We start from the raw sequence: 22,997 nt of genomic DNA on the forward strand, positions 1-22,997 counted from the left end.
TGAGGCCATAGTGCATAGTGGGGAAGCTGTGAAGCAGAGATATCAAACTGTGGTGCAGCAGTCAAATGTGTCTCTTCAGAATTTCCATGCTCAGTCATGAGGCAAGTGTATGGGAAAAAAAACAAACTTTTAAAAAATTCCAATTTTAATTGATGTTGTCTGTGATTGAAAATATCTATGATTTTAATCAAAGCATACACATAGAAGTAATGGATGAATAATGTAAGTATCTGTCAGGTCTATTCACTATACTAAATAAATTATGCATCATCAGTTTTTGAAAAGAAATGACAGAAACCTTATGTTAATGATGCTGATGAATGTTAGCTCCCACTTTTTTTTTAAAGCAATCACAGTTAAGTAACTTTCTCAAGGTTACACGGCCAGTTATTTCTGGGTGTGGTGCTAAGCATCTGAGCCCGGATTTGATCCCAGGTCATCCCGACTCTGGGGCCAGTGCTCTTACTCGCTGTGCTACCTGCCCGCTCCTAGCTTCCACTCTTAATCAAGTAACATTTGCTGTGAAAAGAACCTAGATGCCCAGATTGCCAGGATCATACTTTATGTATTAACTTATAATGGCACTCCTTCTACAATGGGAGACCCTCCCCTCAGGATGTCTCCTTAGAAGAAGATCTGGAAAAGCAGGAGAATCAACCTAGGCAGACTGATCAACAGTATCCTGGTATGGAATTAGTGGATAGGTGTAATGGGAATGTAAATTTAAAGATCTTCCCTGCCCCTAGGCTAAAGTGCACCTGGAGCCTGGGGTAGGAGGCTTGTTTTTCAGTAGATACTTCCTGATTGGCCAGTGAGTCAATAAGGTTGTTACATTCTCTGAGCCAGGAGAAGGCTATATAAGCCCTGATGTGTAGCTTTGTTTTGGGGCTCACTTTGAGAAGTGTTCTGTGATTTCATGAAACTCTGGGCTAGCCGTTGTCCAGAGCCCCCCGGCTTTGAAAAACCCAGATGTTGAAGTACAGATGTTGATTTGGTATGGATGTAATGGTTGGACAGTTTGGAAAGCTGTCTACTTGATCTGTTTCTGTCTTGATAATTCTGCCTGTATACTTTGAAGTTCAGGGTGCTGACCTTTTTCCCCTGAACAAGGTAAACGATATAAGTTTGACTGATTAAAGTAAGCTTGTTAACCCATTTTGAGTTGCTTTCCTTTATCAAAGCAGATCCAAGAACCTGTGTTGGTAGCAAACCCTGAGGACACTTGGGGTGCTTGCTGCTACAATAGGGCCCTTCCATCTCTTCGAAACCACTTAGGAAAAGGGATAGCCAACTGGGACAAGGGAATAAATAACACCACCCTTGAAATGTGGCACCTGCCTTTATTCTGTAGTTACTGAAGAAAGCTACATGATGCTATGTAAGGGTGTGACTCATGGAACACTACACTCTCAGAAGGATCAGATTTGTAGGGGACCCAAAAGATAATGGTAAAACAGACTGTGGGTGCCATTAGGTTGCAGCATGTTATCAATAATGTGTGCAAGAAGTTTCATAAAAGATATTATCCCCAAAGATGGGAGATAGTCAATGTTGCAAGGATTGCAAGAGAAGGCATACCACTGCCTTCATTGTTGGTGGAGTTGTGAATTGGTACAACCATTCTAGAAAGCAATATAGAATCATGCTAAGCAAACTACTAATAATATATCCATACTCTTTCACCCAGGGACCCCAATGTTAGGTATATACCCCAAGGAGGTCAAAGACAAAAGAAAGGTCCCATATATATAAAAATATTCTTAGTAACAACTCATATAGAAAGTGGTACTTAAGCTTTAGTTTTGAAGTGAGAGATTCTATGAAACAAAAGTGAGGAGGGAATGTATTATAAACATGGGGGACAAGCAAAAAGGAGGCCTAGAGATGGGAGATAAAGTTTTGTGAGCAAAGAATATAGAGAAGGCCAAGATAGTTGGATCATAGAAAGCAGGAAGGGAGTGATATACAAAGGGGCTGGAAAGATAGGTTGAGGTCAAATTGTAAAGGGTCAGAGAATTCATGTTACACTAGAGGCAATACAGTTATTGAATCTATTGAATAGGGAGGTGATGTGGTCAGACTTGCACTTTAGGAAAATCTCTTTGGCAGCTCTGTGGAGGATGGACAGGCATAAGGAAAGATCTGAGGCAGGAAGATCAATCAGGGGGCTATTGCAATAGTCCATGTGTTTAGGTGGTGAGGTTTTAGGTGATGGGGGCCCAACCTAGAGCTGTGGCTTTATGAATGGAGAGAAAGGGACATATGACAAAAATGTGGAGATAGAAACAAGATATGGCAACTGATTAGATATGTAGAGTGGGGAGCATAAGGAACTAGGAATAAAACCAAATCTGTGAACCTGGGAGACTGGATAAGTAACGTCTTCTCTGAAAACAGGGAAGTTCCATATGGGAAAGAGTTTGATGGGAAATAGGAATTCTATTTTGGACATGTTTGAGGTGCCTTTGGGACATCTAGTTTGAAATGTCTAATAGTCAGTTGGTGATAAGGAACCAGAACTCAGGAGGGAGATGAGAGCTGAATATCTAGATTTGACAGTCATCTGTATGGAGAAGATGATTGGACCCATGATAGTTGATAAAGGTCACCAAGGAAGACTGGAGCAAGAGGGAAGAGGGCCTAGGAAAGAAGCATGAGCTATACCTACAGTTAGAGGGGAAAGGGCTGTATGGTTTGGATGATAATTCACCAAAGGAGTCACATAGATAAAAAATAGAACTGAGGGAGAACAGAAAAGTATTCACATCCATTTTTAAAACCCAGACCCAGAGGAAGGTCCCCAGCTCATTGAGTGGCTCTGCTATGGAAACTCACAGCAGGACATGGACAAGACTTTCACAGGATGAGACGGCATGAGGGGACTGTCATCTGCACTCCTGGAGAAACAGCCCAGGCCATGGAGACCACTGACCCATTGAAGCATCTGAGTATGGAAGTCATGTCAAAGGATTGAGCAGAATGTGGGTCCCAGGAAGGGGCTGAGTTATGAAGAATTAGGCATCTAGAATCTCTGTGGCATTTTACAAAGTGAGGTCCCTGAGGTTAGGGACTGTTTTTGCCTTTCTTCATATTCATTGTACATAGTACAGTGCCTACCACATAGTAAGCACGTAATATATTAATAACTCTGATTAATTCATTAATCACTTGTTGACCGACATTGTGCTAATATCTCTTAAACAGGCTCCTTAATTTTCTGAATCCTGATTCTCTGCACCTGATTTTAGCCTTGTGTTTTCTGCAGTGGAGGGCAAACAGGACTGGTTCACAGTGAGCAGGGGACCTGACAGCTCTGGTATACCAAAGGTTGGACAGTGGGAGCTGTCTGTCCTAGGTGCATGAAATTAGGGCGTAAAATTATCTGTAGACAATTTTAAAACAACAATAAAACTGATTAACAGTCTGCTTTTTATTACCATCATGTGCCAATGATTCTAAACAATGTCAGCAATAAACTACTCCTCCCCATTAAAAACTTTTGTTCTTAATTTCTGCAGGATGGCAGTTGGCCCTGAAACACTCAAATTCTGTCTTAAGCCTTCATTCAAGACGAAGTACATAAGTGTTCGAACTGTTTGAGCTCGATTTGGGAACAGTTTGTCTCCAAACCCTAAGGTCCTACATATTCCTACATTTGAACAGTAGATTCCAAAAGAAGAGATAGCCCAGTGATTCCTGTTTCTGTGATCAGAAACTCCCTCCATGGGCAGCTAGGTGGAGCAGTGAGTAAAGTGCCGGCCCTGGAGTGAGGAGGACCCAACCCCTGAGTTCCCTTCCAGCCTCAGACACTTAACACCTACACACACACACACACACACACACACACACACACACACACAAACTAGCAGTGAAACCTTGGGCAAGTTACTTAACCCCAATTGTCCTCCAAAAAGAAAAAAAAAAGAAACTGCCTCCAGTTAATAATTGCTACAGATGGTATTTTTTTGGTGCCATTCACACTGGTGGCCTTTTGCAAATTGTCCTGTGATGACTCCAATAGGTATTCTAAAGACAAAGAAAGTGAGCTCAAGGTATTTCAATTCTGTCATTCTCTGTGACCACTTAGAATTTGCTTCTGGGTTTAAAATTTGAAAACAGTGAAACAGAATGCAATATTTTTCTCTTGACAAGAGCAAATTTTAGTTCATATGTGAAATATATTACTGACTTTGAATAACACCTTTAGAGTTGAAATTTATTCTTTCTAAATTAATCATTGTAAAACTAAAGAGCAGATCAAGAAGATATAGCATTGCATTAGCAATAGAACATAATAGTTAAATTGTTATCTTTTGCAGACATGTTGGTTCTATTAAAATTCACTTGTGAAATGAGATTTCTATGAGTCTCTGCCCAATTTATCCTTATGTTTAAGATTTTCAAGGTGTGGCTGCCAAGTTACAAACTCGGATTTTCTTGCCTTCTGAAAAGGGGAAAGAAAAAACCCCTACAGTCATGGATGGATAGGGAAGTCGTAAAATCACTTCAAGGTGGACAGACCTAGCCTTTTAAAATCTGCAAACACTTTGTATATACCATGTTTTCCCGATAATAAGACCTATCCCGAAAATAAGCCCTCCCCTTACTGTGTAAGATTCCTCTAAAATAAGCCCTCCCCCAAAAATAAGCCCTATTGAGATTGCTACTGTAGTGAAGGTGATCCCCTGCGCTACACGCTACATTACGGTACCCTCTGTATGCACCATTCCCCCCCCCTCGAAACGCACGCTGCACTCCGAGCTGCATCCAATCAGAGCTGCAGCAGTGAGCGCATCATCCTGTTCTTTATTGAATTCATTATTGAATAAAGGTACATTTTTTTGTTCACATTTACCTGTTTATTAAAATTGCTGTCAATGTTCATTAAAATAAGCCCTCCCCTGAAAATAAGCCCTCTGGTGTTTTTCTGTCCAAAAAAAATAATAAGACAGTGTCTTATTATCGGGGAAACACGGTATTACTTCAGCTGGGCTTCCTAGTAACCCTAGTTTACTAGGGACTACAGGTATTATCATTCCCACTTTATAGAGGGGGAAACTGATACTCACAGATATTGTGGGAACTGCCCATTTTCACAGAACTAGTAAATGTCAGAGCTACCACTCAAACCTGAGTCTGCCTGTTTCAAAGTCTGGCACTCTTTGTATATTCTTGGAAGCTGCTTCTATGTAATGATGGCAGTGGAAAGTGTACTTGAACTGGGAATCAAAGGACCTGGGTTCAAATCCTGGATCTGCCAATTAGGCCCAGGGCTCCGATGGGTGATTTGCTTAATTTTTCTGGGCCTCTGTTTACAAATTATGTACAAGGAGGTGAACTCTAGAGTTCCTTCTGGCTCTAAATCTACCACCCAGTGACCCACCAGAAGGATAATGCAAGGTACAAAGGAAGGATGTTCATTTTCTTTTGGGCAGATTCAGATTTTGGAATAAACACAGAAGCATGCACACACACACATCCCTCCTTACACTCCCAGATTCTAAGCAACACTTACTGAAGCAAATAGGAGGAAGGAAACCCCTCTGCTAAGTAAAAAAAAAAAGCACAAGCATATGAGGTTTTCATTATAAGGAAATTCGTTCAAGGGGCTTCACCAAAGGTGATGATGGTGGTAGGAAGAAGAGGTCTCAATTGCCGGTCAGCCAGGGATTACAGAGACAAGCTAAGGAGATGAAAAAATGATTCTGAAGCAAATTAAATGATTTCAGTTATCAGAGCAGGATTTGATGAGCAGTGAAAATGATCAAATAAAACCAGTCTCAGATCCCAAAATGATGAGACCCAAGGACCTTCTCCTCCCACTTACTGAGGCATCTGTCACCTCACTTAACTTTCCCATCTGTCCTGGGATCTTTCTAGGGACTCCCTTGGGGGGGGACTGCTCAGCATGGCTGGCCTCTTATAGCAACAGGCTGCCTGTGGAGCCTGGGCTGGCTTCTTCTGCCATCACACATGAGCTTTGTGATCACTGTACCTACCTCTCCGTTGGCATCACAGGCTGTGTGTGTGTAGAAATAATCTTTGTTGGTGCAAGCTGGACGCAGCTTGCAAGAGGAGGATCCTGGTTCTACAAACCAAAAGCATAAGAAAACACCATAGCATGTGTTAGGAATACAGAAGTCTTTCTGGAAGGGCTTGTGAGAGCAAACATTTCACCTGCACAGGTGCCTGCTGAGAGCATATACCTCTCCACCTCTCTTTTCCCTGCTAAAGCCCCAGGCAGGGTCAGATAAATGGCACCTGGTTATCTTTTACTAGCTTGTAACAAACCATTGATTACATGGAGTGGAAAGATGGTTGGGTTTGAAATCAGAGGACTTGGACTGGTATACCAACTGTGTGGCTACTAGCTAGGTGACCCTAGGCAAGTCACTTATCTGCTATTTCTTCAGGTCTGTTTCTCCATTCCTAAAATGATGGTGTTGGGTTAATTGACCTCTAAGGTGCCATTGCACTATAGATGTGGGATCCTTAGAATGACTGAAGATGATGTATGGAGGATGGGGGGTGGTGAAGAAAGTCAAGGAATCAGCTTGGCCAAAAGGCTGGCTTCAAATCAGGGCTTATTTTCCTGTTGGATCTTTGCAGCTCTCTCCTCATAATCCCTGCCTGGGTAAAGCACCTTTCTCCTGCTTTATGGTTAAAGAAAAGCATGCCCTCTATATCATTATTTGACTACTGTCTATGGGTTTCCTCCCATATATGATATACTGTGTCATTTAGCTTCGTAGAACGAGAGGGTTAGACTAGAGAATCCTTATGCCAGGAGCGTCCTGTCTCCCAAATCAGCAATGGTCTCTTTTCCATTAGCAAAACAGTTCTTTTCCTTCTCCTCAAACTAATCAGAAGAGAGGTGATAACCTCCAGCCCCACTTGAATTTAGACTAAAATTCTCCTGTCTCTCACTTTCACCACCCTTGCATTGCTTTTGATACTTGGTTTGACAATTTCATCGAGCACATATTGCATGCCCACTATAGATCCATATCTGCTTCCAATTTTTAGATCCTAGAAGGCGTAGACTGCTTCTGTATAGCTTCCTTAGTACAAGGTCCCAAACATTGCAAAAGCATTTAACAAATGTTGGTGATGATGATGATGAGAATCTTTTCCTATAGCTACGACATAGATACATGGGCTTATTCTTACTTGGCGGTGTTCAGATAATCCTTGGCTTCCTTCAGAGAATCCTCGGCTTCCTTCAAGACTTATTTCTTGCAGGAAAATGTTCCTAGATCTCCCAGCTGCTAAAGCTTTCCCTTCTAAAGCTATCTTCCATCTACTCCGGATGTATCTTGCATCCACCTGCTTATGTACATGCTTTCTCCTAAGATTCCATCAGCTTTGAGACTCCACCCCATCATGACCCTCAGACAGGAGGCTAGAGCCATGAATGCCAAACCTCCATTTAAGGAGCCTGAGCTCAGACATCTCATTTCTCACCTGGCTGCACTGCCTTGGGACTTCTGTGAGTTCTTCAACTATGTCGGAAGCCACCAACCCTTCTCCACCCCCTTTAAAGGCTTTTCATCTGTGTGTTCTTCCCTTATTAGAGTGTAAGCTCCTGGAGGGTAGGGACTGTCTTTTTTTGCATTAGTATCTCTAACAATTAGCACAGTGCTGGGCACTTAATAAAAGTTGATTGTCTCCCCTCATTAGACTCTAAGTTCCTAGAGGACAGGAACTATTTTCCCTTTTCCCTTGAGTCCCCAGTACTTGGCAAAACAATAAGTGCTTAATAAATATTTGTTTTATGGCTTAATGCAAATGACAAAATAGCACCCTCTCATCATCCCCAGGCAAGGAGCTGTTTCCCAAATGTTCCCCTCCCCCTCCCCCTCCTTCATCACCAGAGGCTATTAGACACGAGCTGCTCTGATGGCATGTTTTGGGGGCTCCCCTGAAACAGCAGATACCCCAGCACTCCAACGCTCCAGTCTTATTAGCACCAGCAGGGTGGAATTAATGGCAGAGAAGCAGCTGGTGCCTTCTCAGCTCATTAGCTAGATTAACAAGCTAGAGGCCCTCTTAAGCAGCAAGGCTAATGGATCTGGAGTCTCTTGAATTTGGCTGATTTGATTCAAAAAGGATTGGGAAAGATTTTTGAAAAGGAACTCCTTCCCAGGGCCCTGAAGGGTTAGGGTTGGTTTTTGTTTTTTTCTCTCTCTCCCTTTTTCTGAGTGCTGGACCAAACAAACCACCTGGTTACCTGCTGAAAAATACCATCTGTATGACAAGGAGGGCTTCTTGGGCTTGGCAAATATTTGCTCTGTGTGACAGCCACACTCCTGGCTTCATAGAAATGCTGCAGCTGTTGATTTGCAGCCCAGCCGTCTGGTTTAGTCAATAATTAACCCAAATGTCGTGGCACATTCAATTTCCCTGGTCAGAAGGTCTCAGTGAGGCACATAAATGGGGTGCCACCAATTTTTCAAAAGGAGAGAGAAACTGGATATGGTGTTTAGTAAGGGAAGAGAAAATAGTCTGAGCAGGGCTGGTCCTGGGAATAACTATAAGAGTCTGTCTTTAGTTCTTCAGTCCGCTTTCTGAACCATTTCCTGATTTTCTCACTGCCCCTCCCTCTCTAAAGGTGCCTCTAGCTATCCCATCAGAGCAAAGCAAAGATGCCAACAAACTCATTAGCCCTAAGATGTTAGGGAGCTCCATCTCTGTGGTATTTACAGGCCTCTGATTATTATGAAGTAATGAATATACTACTGGTAGAATCTCAGTCAAGAGAATGGTTTAGTCAGATGACCTTTTGGCACCCTCTGTCCTCAAATCCCAACAGGTAGGGTCAACAAACCCTCTGCCTATGTGAAAGGCCAGACTGGGTCAGCCACTGGTCTGGGATGAGGCATTCTTTGCTTATTTATTCAATCTCCATGCTGGTTCAGCATCCTTGGAAAAGACAGGTCTCCTGTAAGCCTCATTTTAGCCTCCATAAAATGGATCTATGTTCTCAAAATCAAGGAAATCACTAAGGGGGAATCTCCCAGTTTATAGAGATCCTTAGCTCTGCCAGTATTTCAGCAATTAAATTCAGCAAGCACTTAGAAGCATCTAGTTTGCCCTGGGCACTGGGGATATATAGACAAACAAAAATCAGTCCCTGTTCTCAAGGAGCTCACATTCTATCAACAAGCACTGTGCCAGGTGCTGGGGTACAAAGACAGAAGTGAACCATTCCCTGCCCTCAAAATGCTTTACATTCTATGGGGGAGACAACATAGACAGGCTCCCAGAAAATAAATATAAAGCAGATACGCGGTCATTTTTGAGAGGAGAGGAACCTAGAAGCTGAGGGGATGAGGAAATGTTTCATATTAAATAGGCCCTTGACCAGCTGAATTCTAGTTGATTCAGAGAGCATTTAGCATTTCTCAGTTGAAAGCAGTCAGATCAACATAAAGTTCCAATCAAAGAATTACAGGATCATTTCATGTTACAGCCAGGAGTGACTTTAAAGGTGATTCTCATCCAACCTCCTCATTTTACAGATGAGGAGATAAGCTCAGAAATTAAGGGGCTCATCCAAGTCCACAGAACAAAGTAAGTGGAAGAACCAGGCCTGGAGCCCTTGTCTTTTGGCTTCAAGTCCAGCATTTTTTCAACTACCGTGTTTCCCCGATAATAAGACACTGTCTTACTATTTTTTGGACAGAAAAACACCAGAGGGCTTATTTTCAGGGGAGGGCTTATTTTAATGAACATTGACAGCAATTTTAATAAACAGGTAAACGTGAACAAAAAATGTACCTTTATTCAATAAAGAACAGGATGACACGCTCACCACTGCAGCTCTGATTGGATGCAGCTCGGAGCGCAGTGTGCGTTTCAGAGAGGGGGGGGGGACGGTGCATACAGAGGGTACCATAGCGCAGGGGATCACCTTCACTACAGTAGCAATCTCAATAGGGCTTATTTTAGAGGAATCTTACACAGTAAGGGGAGGGCTTATTTTCGGGATAGGTCTTATTATCGGGGAAACACGGGTAAGAACTGAGTTCTAAATATAGTCAGTCACTGTATTATTCCCTTAATGCTGGCCCTGGAGTCAGGAAGACCTGAATTCAAATTCTGCCTCAGACACTTACTAGCTTTGTGACCCTGGGCAAGACACTTACCTGCTCTCTGCCTCAGTTTCCTCAATTGTAAAATGGGGATAATAACAGCACCTACTTCTCAGACATACTGTAAGGATCAAATATTTGTAAAGCACCTATCACAGTGCCTGCCAAAAGGCAGCTCCTACAGAAATGCTTATTCCTTTTCCCCTCTCCCCATTCTGTTTCTTCTGTCCATACACTCCAAACTAAAGTGCTAACCACATTCTCCATAATCCAAACAGATTGAAAAGACCCAGTACCCTATTCAAAAGATTTACATTTGAGGGCTGACTTCTCAGTCAGAGGCAGAAGAATGGAATCCCAAGATCCTGATTCTCTAACTCACAAACCCAAGGCTGTAAACTGATTTACATCATCAAAACAGACCCAGGCAATTTTGCCAGAGCCTTGTCATTTAAACCATTGCACAACTGGTGGTCTGGAGAGGGGAGCCTAAGACTGAGAACAACAAAGGCTGCCATTGAGGGAGGCACAGGAGGAAACAGAATAAGAAATCCAAGTGGAAAAACAGGAATTTAGACATACAGAGAAAACTATTTGTTTGTCAGACCTAAACATTCCTAGTCATGCCTAGAGTTACACTAAGCTGGCAAGACCTGTGATAATGAATACAGACTTTTCATTTTATCAATACTGAGTGAGTCAGGTCAATTTCCATTCTTAACTGAGCAAACACTCTAAGGGGTGATTTGTGAATATGTATTTGTAGGTGAATGTGGTGCTGTGCTTGACAGCTTCTGGGACCGCGAATTTTTGTATGTATGTTTGTTGGGTCTGAATTTGTCTAAGGGAGAAAAATGAGGAAAAATGAGTAGGTTGGGGGAGAGGGCTCATTCTACCCATTTCCAAACCAATTAATTTATTTCAGGTCTAGTCTTGAAGACTGTGGAGGTCACAGTCTTAATAGCCGAGAGATATTAGAACTCTTTTCTCCCTTCTGTGTCAGCTCCTCATCCTCTGTCCCTGACCCCTGCCCCCCTTCACATTTGAGGGACTGTCCTGAAGACTTGACTGCATTGGGCAGCACTCAATTTCCTCCCCTCCAGGCAGTGTTTCTCAAGTTAAGGGCTAAGGATGGAGAAGAAGCCATTTGTAACTGAACCACCTTTCCTCTCAAATCAGTATAGGAACAGGAATTCTGGTTCTATTTTTGTTTTTGGAGAAGGTTAGTGGGGCAAAATGACAACAACTTTCATTGAAAAAGCACTTTCCAGTTTAGAAAAGTCAGCCCAGATATCATCCCTTTGGAACTGTAGGCGACTGCCAGGATCTGCTTGGAAAGGTCTATTTTGAGAGCCGCCATTTAAAGACCTGGAGAAAAGAATGGCCATTTCCCTTTTCCTCCATGCTGTACCCTCGGGTTTGGTGGTACCTCCAACCCCCTTAACCTCTAGAAACATCACCTGAGTATTTGTCCGAGTCACACTCGTGGCAGGAGGTTTCTCCCTTATTGGAATACGAGTTTGCTGGGCAGAGCTTGCAGGTGGAGGAGCCCTCGTTGGCAGCATAGGTGCCAGGTTTGCAGGGGAAGCACTCTGAAGTGTAAGCAACCCCTGTGGGGAGAGAGCGCAGTTTGGGTCCACAGTCGGGCTTGGCCGGGAGCTAGGAAGTCTGAAGCCCACATTCTGTACATTCTGTACCTGTAATGGCGATATTCCTCACCAGCACAGGCTTACGAACTTTGGACCACACTGAGAAGGCCGTGGTTCTCCAGTATAGAACGTTGTTGCCACGATTTAACTCCACCTGAAGACATGAGCAAAAGGAGGCACTCCCCGCAATGGGGAGCCACGAACACATCAAAGATTCTGCCTCTAGAATCTTGACTAACTTCTCCTCCAAGTTCCTTAAACCACAGTCTCTCCTTCCCTCTCTCCTACCCCAAGTGCCTATCAAACAGTCAGTCAATCAACAAGCATTTATTAAATACCTACTATGTGCTTGGGAATACTAGGGATACAATAACAAAGGGGAAACCAATCCTCATCCTCAAAGAACTTACATTCTGTCAAGGGAGACGACTGACACATGTATACAAAATGCTTTTAAACCAGATACAAGGTAACCTTGAGAGAGAAAGAAGTTTCGGAGGAGACAGAGCACATGCAAAGTCAGGGAGATGGGAGATAGAAAGTCATGGAGAGTCATCTGTAAGGAACAGCAAGAAGACTTTGGCTGGACTGTGGGGTGCCTAGAGGGAGAGGACTAAAGCCTGGAGGGGGTCAGGTTGTGAAAAATTCCAAATGCCAATCCGAATTTTTGTTTGATTCTAGGGCTAACAGTGAGCCACCAGAATTCACTGAAGGTCAGAGCTGCACTTCGGATAAATCATTTTGGGAACTGTGTGGTCGTGGCTGTTGTCTGTCCTCTCTTCTTGAAGAGGATGTCAGATGATGTCTTGACTTGCTGGTGAGTTGGATTTAAGTGAGGCAGAGCTGAGCAAAGTCATGGACCTCACTCTCTCCTCCAGAATCACTGAAACCCAATGGCAGGACAAAAGCCAAGGTGACTGGCCATGCTCAGGAATGCCGTGGGTTACCTTGGCCTTTCTAAATTAAGGTCTCTCCCAGGCCTCTGTTTGAATGAGGCAAAGCCCATTTAATGACTAGAGGTTGCTGAGCGGGGACAGAGGACCAGGGAGGCCTCAACAGAGAGAGCAATTCAGTGTCTATTGCAAAGGTCCAGGGGAGAGATCGTGAGAGCCTGTGGCTAGAGCAGTGTCTATGTGGGTAGAGAGAAGGGGATGTATGCTGGAGATGGCGTGGGGGTAGAAATGACAAGGTTCATGGGAGTCAACAACGACACTAAGGTTCTGAGGGATAGAAGGTACCCGACAGAAACAAGAAAATTTGGGAAAGGGGGTGGGTGATGGTGAATGCTGTTGTGGCCCTGCTGAGTTTGAGATGCCTATGGATATCAGTTTTAAATGTCCAATAGGCATTTAATTAATTGGGACTGGAGCTGGAGGTGTGGAGAGAAAGGGAGGGAGAGGGGAAGGGGAAGGACAAGGAGGGGAAAGAGAGACAGAGAGAGAGAGAGGCAGGCAAGGGCAGAGACTTGGACTGGATATTCTCTGCATAGATGGGAGATGATAAAGGCACAAGTGAAGATAATATAGAGAGAAAAGATGTTAAAGAACAGAGCCTTGAGGGACACCTGCCTAGTATTCTCCCCCTGCCCCTATTCACCCAAGGATTTAGAGGTGAGAGGATCCTTATCTATTACCTAGTCCAACCCCCTTATTTTATATATAAACTTATAAAAACTGTATATAAACACTTCTATTTTATATAGAAGTAAAAACTGAATCCCACACAGAAGAGGTAACTTGCCCAGGATCACACCAATAGTAAATCTTGTACTTCCTTCCCATTTCACCTCTCCTACCAAGTCTCCCATCACCGCCATTGCTCTTATGACTTCTCTTATGATTCCAGTCACATTCTCCATTGACACCCCTTTTTGGTTACTCCAGCAGGGTTGCTGACAATGACAGTGACTTCTATTCCCTCATTCCCACCTGTGTCTCTCCATCCCTAGTATCTGGAAAATCAACATCTAAAGAAGGGAAACTGCCCAATAGCCTGATCAAACCCATCCACAGGGGAGGGTGCCACCCTTGTGCATCAGTCTCACAGGAAAGAGAAGATGATTTTTCCCTCTCATCAGGTCATTCTCCAATACTCCTCTAACTTTTGAATGGAAATGCAGACTAGCAAGGAGCACCAGTTGGGAGGGAAAGCTTTTGCTTTTGCTCTTGCTTGGCTATGCCCAGGAAGGAGGCTGGCGTCATACTTACACTGTGGTATTCCCACCCCTTTTCTGTAGTTTTCATCCACCTAGAGTCTTCTATGTTAGGCTGACACTGATCATTCTGAACCTGGGACAGAAGGAAGTATGAAATCAGTGTTCAAGTTCCCTAGGGCATGAGTGCATTCATTTTTTACCTGAGACCATCCTAGCTCACAACTCTTAATGGACGTCTAGGTGGTCTTTTGGACAGGAAACAAGTTACCAATTTACTTGAAAATAACAGCTCTAATGTTGGAAACCAGGAACCCTTTGCTCTTTTTAACACTGAGACTTCAAGATCCTATAGTCTCATTAAAATAAAAAAATCAACTATAATTTACATATGATTTGCATACCAGCCCAAATCAAACACCTAGAAACTTCCCAGGTTCTGCTTTCTTTCCCTCCCTCCACATCCTCCTCCAAGGTGTCTTTCAGCTTTGGTACTTTCCCCCAGTCTCCTATAGACTTTGAGGCCGGCTCTCATAATCCTCTATAGCCCTCCTTGCATCAAACTGAAAAAAGTCCCACTTAGTCTTCACTGCCTGCAGCCCCTCCCTAGTGGTTCCTAACAAACAGATTTCAGCCCCTGACAAGCCCAGCAACCCCTCTGGCTAAGAGCTTACAAAAAATTCAAAGATGATGCCGGTGTCCGGGTATAAATATTCAAATGACACAGTGCCTGATTGCTTTAGGTTGACAGCATATATCAGTGTGGCCGTGCATTCATCTGTGTTCGAGGCGATGTAGTCACCCAAGGGAACCCAGGTGGACCTATGTGGAGAAAGAAGCCAAAATCACTGGAGGGACGCTCTCCATACCTGTTGGACACTGGGAGGAGAGGTTGCTGAAAGCCTTGGGCAGGTGCTCTAGGGGATTCCAAAACCAACGAGTGCCGAAGTTTCCTGAAACTAGGAAGACTTTTAAAAGGACATTAGAAATAGTCTAGAGCACTTACATGAACTGATGCATAGTGAACAGAACCAGAACAATGTGCACAGTAATAGCAACATTGTTTGATGAAGAATTGTCAATGATTTAGCTATTCTCAGCAATGCAATGATCCAAGACAATCCCAAAGGACTAATGAAGCAGACTACTGGCCTCTAGAGAAAGAACTGATATTGTTTGAATACAGACTGAAGTGGGCTAATTTTCATTTTCTTTCTTTTTTCCTTTTATTCGAGTCTGCTTGTACAAAACAACTAATATGAAATTGTTTTACATAACTGCACATGTGTAACCCATATCTTATTGCTTACCATCTCAGGGAGCTGGGAGCGGAAGGGAAGGAGGGAGGGAGGGATAGAATTTGGTACTCAAAACTTTAAATAAAAAATATTTTGTTTTGTTTTAAAGCAATTGGGGCTAAGTAACTTGCTCAAGGTTACATGGCCAGTTATTTTTGGGTGTGGTGCTAAGTGTCAGAGCCCAGATTCGATCCCAGGTTATCCCGACTCTGGGGCTGGTGCTCTTACTTGCTGTGCTGCCTGGCCACCCCAATAAAAAATGTTTTAAAAATTGAAAGAAAAAAAAAGAAATAGTTTAGAGGCGGACCAACCCCATCATTTTATAAATTGAGGGAACTGAAGCTCAAAAGCTAAAATCTAAACTTGAAAAAAAAATTTCATTGCAGGACATTGGAGAGGCGAGAGGAAGTTGGATAAGCCTAATGTCTACCCCCAGGCTCACATTAAGCAAGCTGATTTATTCACTCTACAAAAGTAGGCTTCACTTTACAAAGATTCGCATAGAATTTTTGAGAAATCGCAAGCTTGCCTTAAAAAGCCTGATATGACTGTCAAAGATTGACTTATATACGACCTCTCAGAATTACAGAATCATGTGGAGTGAGGCATCCCAGCACTGTTCTACGGAGTCCTGACTAGTAATTCTTGCTTATTAGATATTAGAAGCAGTCAAGTGGCACAGTAGAGAGAGCACCAGCCTTGAAGTCAGAAAGACTCATCTTCCTCAGTTCAAATCTGGCCTCAGACACTAGCTATGTGACTCTAGGGAAGTCACTTCACCCTGTTTGCCTCAGTTTCCTCATCTGTCAAATGAGCAAAAGAAGGAAATGGCAAACCACTCCAGTTATCTTTGCCAAGAAAACCCCAAACGGGGTCACAAAGAGTCAGACACGACTGAAAGTCACCAAACAAAACCAACTAGATACTAAGATCTGTTTTTTCTGCATGCTAAAAAGTACAAGTACTACTAGTACCCTCTAAATTTCAGCACCCCGGGCAAAGCTCTGGTTACTCCATCCTAATTATAATTCACCTACTATATATATTCTGTGTATTATAATGCACTGAGCTAAAAAATTTGTGCCCCTAACCCCCAGATGTTAGCAACCTCCTCTTCTTTTCCTCTACCTCACCCCCCACTCAAAAAATGATCTTGAACTTATTCTGTATATATTCATATATGTCCATGTTGTCTCTCCCTTTGAAATGTAGTTCTTGATGGAAGGGATTTTTTCACTTATGTCTTTGTATCCCCAGCATCTGGTATAGAGTAGGTTACTGATTGCTTGTTTGACATAGAATAACCATTGAATAATGTGAATTGATTTATTGGGAACCTTTAATTGCCGTATATCACAGGGTATTTCATGTTCTGGAATGGAAAGAAGTGCTGTAGGCTTTTTAGGGCGTTAAGAGAGAAATGCTCTCAACTCCAGGTAACACAGCAGATCCTGTGCAGATGTCTTTCTAGCCTCATCTTTCAAATCCCCAAAGTTCCACTGGAAAGGCATTCCAGTCTCTTACAAAGTAGGAAGCCAGTGTTCTTCCTATCATATGATCTAAATGTATTTTTTCTGCAATGAAAATTCATGTGCTTTTATTCTGAGCTCAGCAGAGATGGGGTGGGGGTGGGGCAGTTATCCATCACCACTATCAACAAAGATGTGTTGAGGGCTCTGTGCTCAGTGATCTAGCTACATGATCCCATCATATACATGGAGACTCTAATGTAGACTCTCCTGCTGTGGTTCTCATATCTCTTAGCTATGTGACTATGAGGGAATTACTTAGTCTTTCTGGGCTGATATGTGTGTTCTGAGTCTCTCTTCTCAACCACCATGGTTGAGAATAAAGGGCTTTGTAACCTATAAAGTGCTGAAGTACATGTAAATTACTGGCAATATTTCTTTTGTGGCTCAAATTACCCCAATCAGACACTAATTTTGAATCTCTCTCTCTCTCTCTCTCTCTCTCTCTCTCTCTCTCTCTCTCTCTCTCCCTCCCTCCCTCCCCCTGTTTTTCTCTCTCCCTCCCCTTTCTGTCTCTTGGAATCTCTGTCTCTCCGTCTGTCTGTCTCTCTGACCCTCTTTAATTTCTATACAATCTAAGTTGTGGGTCAGAAAACTTGGAAGTAATAAACACGGAAAGATTAGCCTGAGGTTCTGATCTACTCTCCAGTATCTTTAATTGTATTCTCGAACAAAATCCTTAACTTGTTTTCTCCTCCTAGTGCTCCTAAGGTTTAGGGAAAGGAGCCAAAATGCTCAAATCAAACAGAGGATATTAAGACGCAGAGCAAATCAAAATGAAAGACACAAGTAGAACCAAGGAGTTATGGTGTTCAGCCTAGCCCAAACTGTTTCTCTAGAAATGACTCCTCTTCCCCTGCTGACTCTAGAATAGGAATGTAAATTACTTTTTTCTTTTTATGGACAAGTCACCTATTTTGCCATATTCCTTAACACTAACAAAAGCCTTCATCCATCCATCCATTCATTCAACAAGTATTTATTAAGCACTATTATGTACCAGGCTAAGTTTTGGAAATACAAAAAAAAAAAAAGGCAGAAATACTGACCCTCCTCTCAAAGGGCTCACATTCTAAAGGGAAGACAATGTGCAAACAATTACATATATGTAAGAGATATACAGTGTAATGGAAGGTAATATCAGAGGAAAGGGACTTAGTAGGAAAGACTTTATGTAGGAAATGGCGGTGCTGTAAGGGAGCTTTGAAGGAGTTGGGCTAAAAAATCAAGATGAGGAGGGAGTGCATTCCAGGCATGGGCAAAGGCTGGAAGAGAGGAGATGGAATGATGGATATGTAGAGTTAGTGAAGGAGGGTGATGTGAAATGAGTCTGGGAAGGGGGGTTAGAACCAGATTGTAAAGGATTTAAAATGCCAGACAGATGGTTTTGTGTTTTACCCTAGAGTCAATTCCCTTTGCTTTGGCCACAAAATGCAGCAGTGCTCCTCGTTAAATGGAAATCCTTTCAACTCTCCAAAGCTGAGCTCATCATTAACCTAAATGGCATTGATTTCTCCTGTTCTGAAAAAGACAAAACTTGCCACCCAGCACCAGCTATAAATAACCTCCGAGGTTTGATGAATTATTAAATTGATGCCAAAAGTAGGTTACATTTGCAAGTTGTATATAAACAGCCTTGATTTTGTTGGGTCTCAATGTCCCTGATTGAGAAGAGAGGTTTCGTGGACAAAAGCACTTCCTGGACCAGACCCAGATGTACAAAAAGAAGGGCCACAAGTGGATTTACTTAACATTGACATCCCTACTATGAATTCCACGATGGCCTTGGGGAAACTAAGGCAGGAGAGAGAACTCAGTCTAGTTCAGGGGTTTCCAAATGTTGGGCTCCCCAATGCAATGAAGTATAGGAGAAAGAGGAATGGATCAGGAATCAGAGGAGCTAGGTTCAAATCTAGGCTCTGCCACTTACTACTTGTGTGACCTTGGGCAAGTCACTTCCCTTCTATGTACCTCAATGTCCTCAGGGGCTTGAACTAGATGACCTCTAAGGGTCCTTCCAGTTCTAAGTCTACAATCATCCTCTGATCCCTTCATTGGTATTTGTAGACTTTTCCTTTCCTCAGTTTCTTCGGCCCTTTGTTCTTTCTTTCCCTTTACTACATCATCTCTGTTTCTTACCCCTTGGTCCCTGATTCCCATTTTTCCCCTACATCAGGTCCAACCAGGGATCATCTGAAGTTTCAGGACCCCCTCTGGGAAATGCTGATCAGAGATCAATTACACAGCAGAACTGTAAAACCATTTTTCTGTGCTGCAGTTCCCACCGAGTCACTGCCTTGCTGTGGAATCTTAGTTAAATCACCAAACCTTCATAAGCCTCCATTTCTCACTTTTTCCTAATAGGAAGTAAAAATCCCTGTCCTGAAAGTGTGTAAAAGAAATGAATGAAACCCGTCTCTGAAGCTTTCTGAACTCCTGAAAGAAAGGCACTGTGGAAATATAAGATGCTATATTATCCTACATCCTGCATCAGTGAACTTTGCTCAGAGATAATCTCTGAAATCTATCTCAGGGCCGTCTCTAGAGAGCTAAGAAAGCCTTTCTGTGCACGGAAGTGAATTGATCATATGGGCTGAGACTGGCTCTTGTTCTGACCAAATTACACTCTCCATTAGGACTTAAATAGTTGTTGCCTTAACCCCATACACTCTGTCTCATAGCTTTTTTTTTTTTTGTCACCAGGCTGTCTCAGTTTCACTCTTTTCCCACCCCAGAAACCTGTTGTCATGCTAATGCCCACAGAGCATACAAATGAACACTGCGGTAAGTCAAATTGCTCTATTAAATGTCCAGTCTGTTTAGCATACACAGACTTAACAGGGCTTCCAGGAAATGTAACTTAAGGAGCTTGAGGGATATCCTCTATTCTCTAAATTCAAGACTTGTTCTAATGATTCACTGCTTTTCATCTTATATAAGAGCATTAGCTTGGTATTACTTAAAACAAAATGTTCATTTGTTTTCTTTCTTCATCAATGACATGTTTTCAATGTCAACACTGTTTAACAAAGCATAATGTACAATGCCTTCTATATCTTTGTATCCTTCACAATGCCTATGCTTAGTGCCTTGTACATAATAAATGCTAAATAAATATTTGTTGTATGGATGAATAAACATCCAAAGATACTGATGGTGATGGACCAGCATCTCTGATAAGCACCGATGTTTTGTATCTCCTTGGCTTTTTAAGCAAAGATCTCTTTAGCTGAGAGACTTTCTAACCTTCAGTCCATAACAGACTTTGGCAACCATTAAGTAGTGTTTAGCCCTTCCTCTGTTTCCAAAGTTTGGTTGAACTAGCTTATGAGTTAATGCCAGGCCCCAAGGAGAAAGCTCAGCCCTTTGCATTGCTTGCTGCTTCAATGTTGGAGCAATGAGGTTATATGGCTGACTTCAGTGAGACCTATCTCCACAACACTTGTTCTCTTCCTTGTGTTAGGTAGGCAAACCCTGGGTCCCTGAAGGGAATGCCAATGGAAGGGAAGCTCTATTGGGTCATAGAATCACAGACTTAGAACTGAAAGGTATTGATGACTCAGAGGTCATCAAGTTTAACCCTCTCATTCTACAAATGAGGCAACTGAGGCACATGGAGATTACGTATACTCCTAGTAATAGTAACAATAGTCAACATTTATAGTTCAAATCCGACCCCAGACACTAGATAGGTGACCCTGGGCAAGTCACTTCACCCTATTTGCCTTAGTTTCCTCATCTGTAAAATGAACTGGAGAAGGAAATGTCAAACTACTCCAGTATTTTTGCCAAGAAAATCCCAAATGGGGTCACGAAGAGTCAGATATGATTGAAATGACTGAACAACAACCACCCTCACAACATGTAGAGGTTTAAGGTTTACAAAGCACTTTTTTTTTTTGGAGGGGGGAAGGCAGGGCAGTTGGGGTTAAGTGACTTGCCCAAGGTCACACGGCTAGTAAGTGTTAAGTGTTTGAGGTCGGATTTGAACTCAGGTCCTCCTAACTCCAGGGCTGGTGCTCTACTCACTGCATCACCTAGCCACCCCATACAAATCACTTTACAAATATTATCTCCTTTTATCCTCAAAATAACCCTGGGAGGTAGGTCCTATTATCATCTTCCTTTACAGATGAGGAAACTGAGGCAATCAGGTTATACATGACTGGCCCAGGGTCACCCAGTTAGTGAGTGTCTGAATCCAGGGTTTAATCTTCCTGATTCCAGGCCTGGCATTCCATTCCCTGTGCCCCAAGCTGCTCAGATTAGTATTTCCCAGGTAGGATCTGATACTAGGTCTTCTTGATGCCAGCACTTTCTCCACTATTCCATCCTGCTTCTTCAAGGTCCTACCAAGTTGTAAAGGTTTTAAGTTTGGGCTTGGAGATGGACTTGCCGATCAAGTTTCCAAGCACTGGTTTAATGTAGGTTTAGACAGACTAATCACCAGGTTGGTCATGGGTGAAAAATTTTGGGACTCAAAAGACTCAAGTATAATCTTCCAAGGTCTAGATGGGTTGCACATGTTTCACAGAATCTCAGAGCTGGAAGGGACCATGAAGTCACCTAATCTGACCCAGACCTGAACAAAAGTGTCTTCTCTCCAACATTCCTGACAAGTGGTCAGTAGGTTTCTTCTCAAAGATCACCCTTTGATGAAAAGGAATCCCCTACTTCCTCCTGAAGCAGGCCATTCCATTTCTTAAAATCTCCAGTTGTTGGGAAGTTTGTCCTTACCCAGAACGTAAGTCTGCCTTCTCTGCAAATCCTACTGGCTGTTCTAGTTCTGTTCTCTGGGACCCAAGCCTAATGGGAATAAGTCTAATCCCTCTTCCGTAAATATGGCAGCCCTTCTCATTGTTTAAGACAGTGATTATTCCCCATCTGAATTTTCTCTTCTCTGGTCTAAGCACTCCCAGTCCTATCAACTCATCCTTAATGTGGCATGACCCACCTTGCTTGGCTTCCTCTGGACAATGATTAGCCTATCAATGACATCCCTAGAATGGGTATCTAGAACAGAACCCAGTCCTCTAGACTGACCAGGACACAGTACCATCGGACTTTCACGCTTCCTCATTTCTAGGTAGTATGGGTCACACTTATATTTGCTTTGTTTTTAGCTGCCATATATCACATTGGGCACTAAAACCAGATCTTTTTCAGATGAGCTACTCTAGCCATGCTTCCTCCATATGATATTTGTGACACTAACTTCAAATCCCTTCCTTCCTTCAAGACTCAACTAAACACCACCTTTTACATAATGCTTTTCTGATTCACCAGCTACTAGTGCTCTCCCTCCCCAACTCTCTTGTATTTACTCTGAATATACTTATATGTGTACACATCTCCCCTAACAGAAAGTAAATTTTTGCAGAGTGGGGATTGCTTCTTTTTTTCCTCTATTTCTCTGGCTTCTAGCTCAATGACAGACACAAACAAGGAGCTTAATAAGTGCCTATTGGTGGAACACAAATGAAACCATATTTAATTTAAATTTATCAGACTTAATCCAAGGAGAGATATGGATGAGTTGCAGGATCCATCAAAGTATTAGAGATTTGATTCAACATTCAAGGCTGTCATGATTTTTTTTTTTTGGATCTTAACTCCATTATCCACTGGTCTCTTCCAACTTTTTTGATAAGCATATCATCTATGCCTTCACCTAAATCCCTGATAAAAGTGTTAAAGAGTCCAGGATTAAGGACAATTCCCTGAGAAACTCTACTAGAGACCTCCTTCTAAGTGACATCAAATCATTAGTGACTCCTCTTTCAGTCAAGTTCTTCAGCCAATTCAGAATCCAATTAACTGTACCGTCTATCACGTAAACCACATCTCAGCATCAGAAACTTTGTCAAATGCTTTACTGAAATCTATGCACACTCTAGCAACAACATTCCTTTGATTTTCACCAGACTGGTAACCCTGTGAAAAGATTATCCCTGTGCCCCAAGGCACTTTTCTGTGAAAAGAAGGAAATAGATTTTGGGCTAGCATGACCTGATCTGGTTGAAATCATGCTGGCTCTCATGATCGCTATCTAATACTTCCTAGAATTTTTCTAAGGATCACGGTCAAGCTCAGTGGCTTCCCCCGCCCCGTTTTGGAAAATGGGAAAATTTGTTCCTTTCCAGTCTTTCAAAATCTCTCCCTTCAGCCATGCAGTCCACCACTTCTTTCAGGACCTTTGCAAGTACTCGGCAAACCGGAATTAGAACTCACAGTTCCCAAGTTATTCAGAATAAATGGGAGATGCTTGTTTCCAG

General features: G+C 42.6%; 1 protein-coding gene across 1 annotated transcript in view; it reads right to left on the bottom strand.

Annotated features, from left to right (window-relative positions):
• The window catches only part of ELAPOR1 (endosome-lysosome associated apoptosis and autophagy regulator 1), a 106,353-nt gene that overhangs the window by 24,413 nt on the left and 58,943 nt on the right, over positions 1-22,997 (bottom strand). The window contains exons 4-8 of the mRNA XM_069090458.1: positions 14,570-14,717; positions 13,951-14,031; positions 11,792-11,897; positions 11,555-11,704; positions 6,000-6,088 (exon numbers count right to left, since the gene is read on the bottom strand). Of these exons, the coding sequence (XP_068946559.1) occupies positions 6,000-6,088; positions 11,555-11,704; positions 11,792-11,897; positions 13,951-14,031; positions 14,570-14,717 (574 nt within the window). The remainder of the gene's footprint in view (positions 1-5,999; positions 6,089-11,554; positions 11,705-11,791; positions 11,898-13,950; positions 14,032-14,569; positions 14,718-22,997) is intronic.

Source organism: Petaurus breviceps, unplaced genomic scaffold, assembly GCF_028583685.1.
Source record: "Petaurus breviceps papuanus isolate PSGF00001 unplaced genomic scaffold, PetGlider_PUasm1.0 186, whole genome shotgun sequence".
Classification (NCBI taxonomy): Eukaryota; Metazoa; Chordata; class Mammalia; order Diprotodontia; family Petauridae; genus Petaurus; species Petaurus breviceps.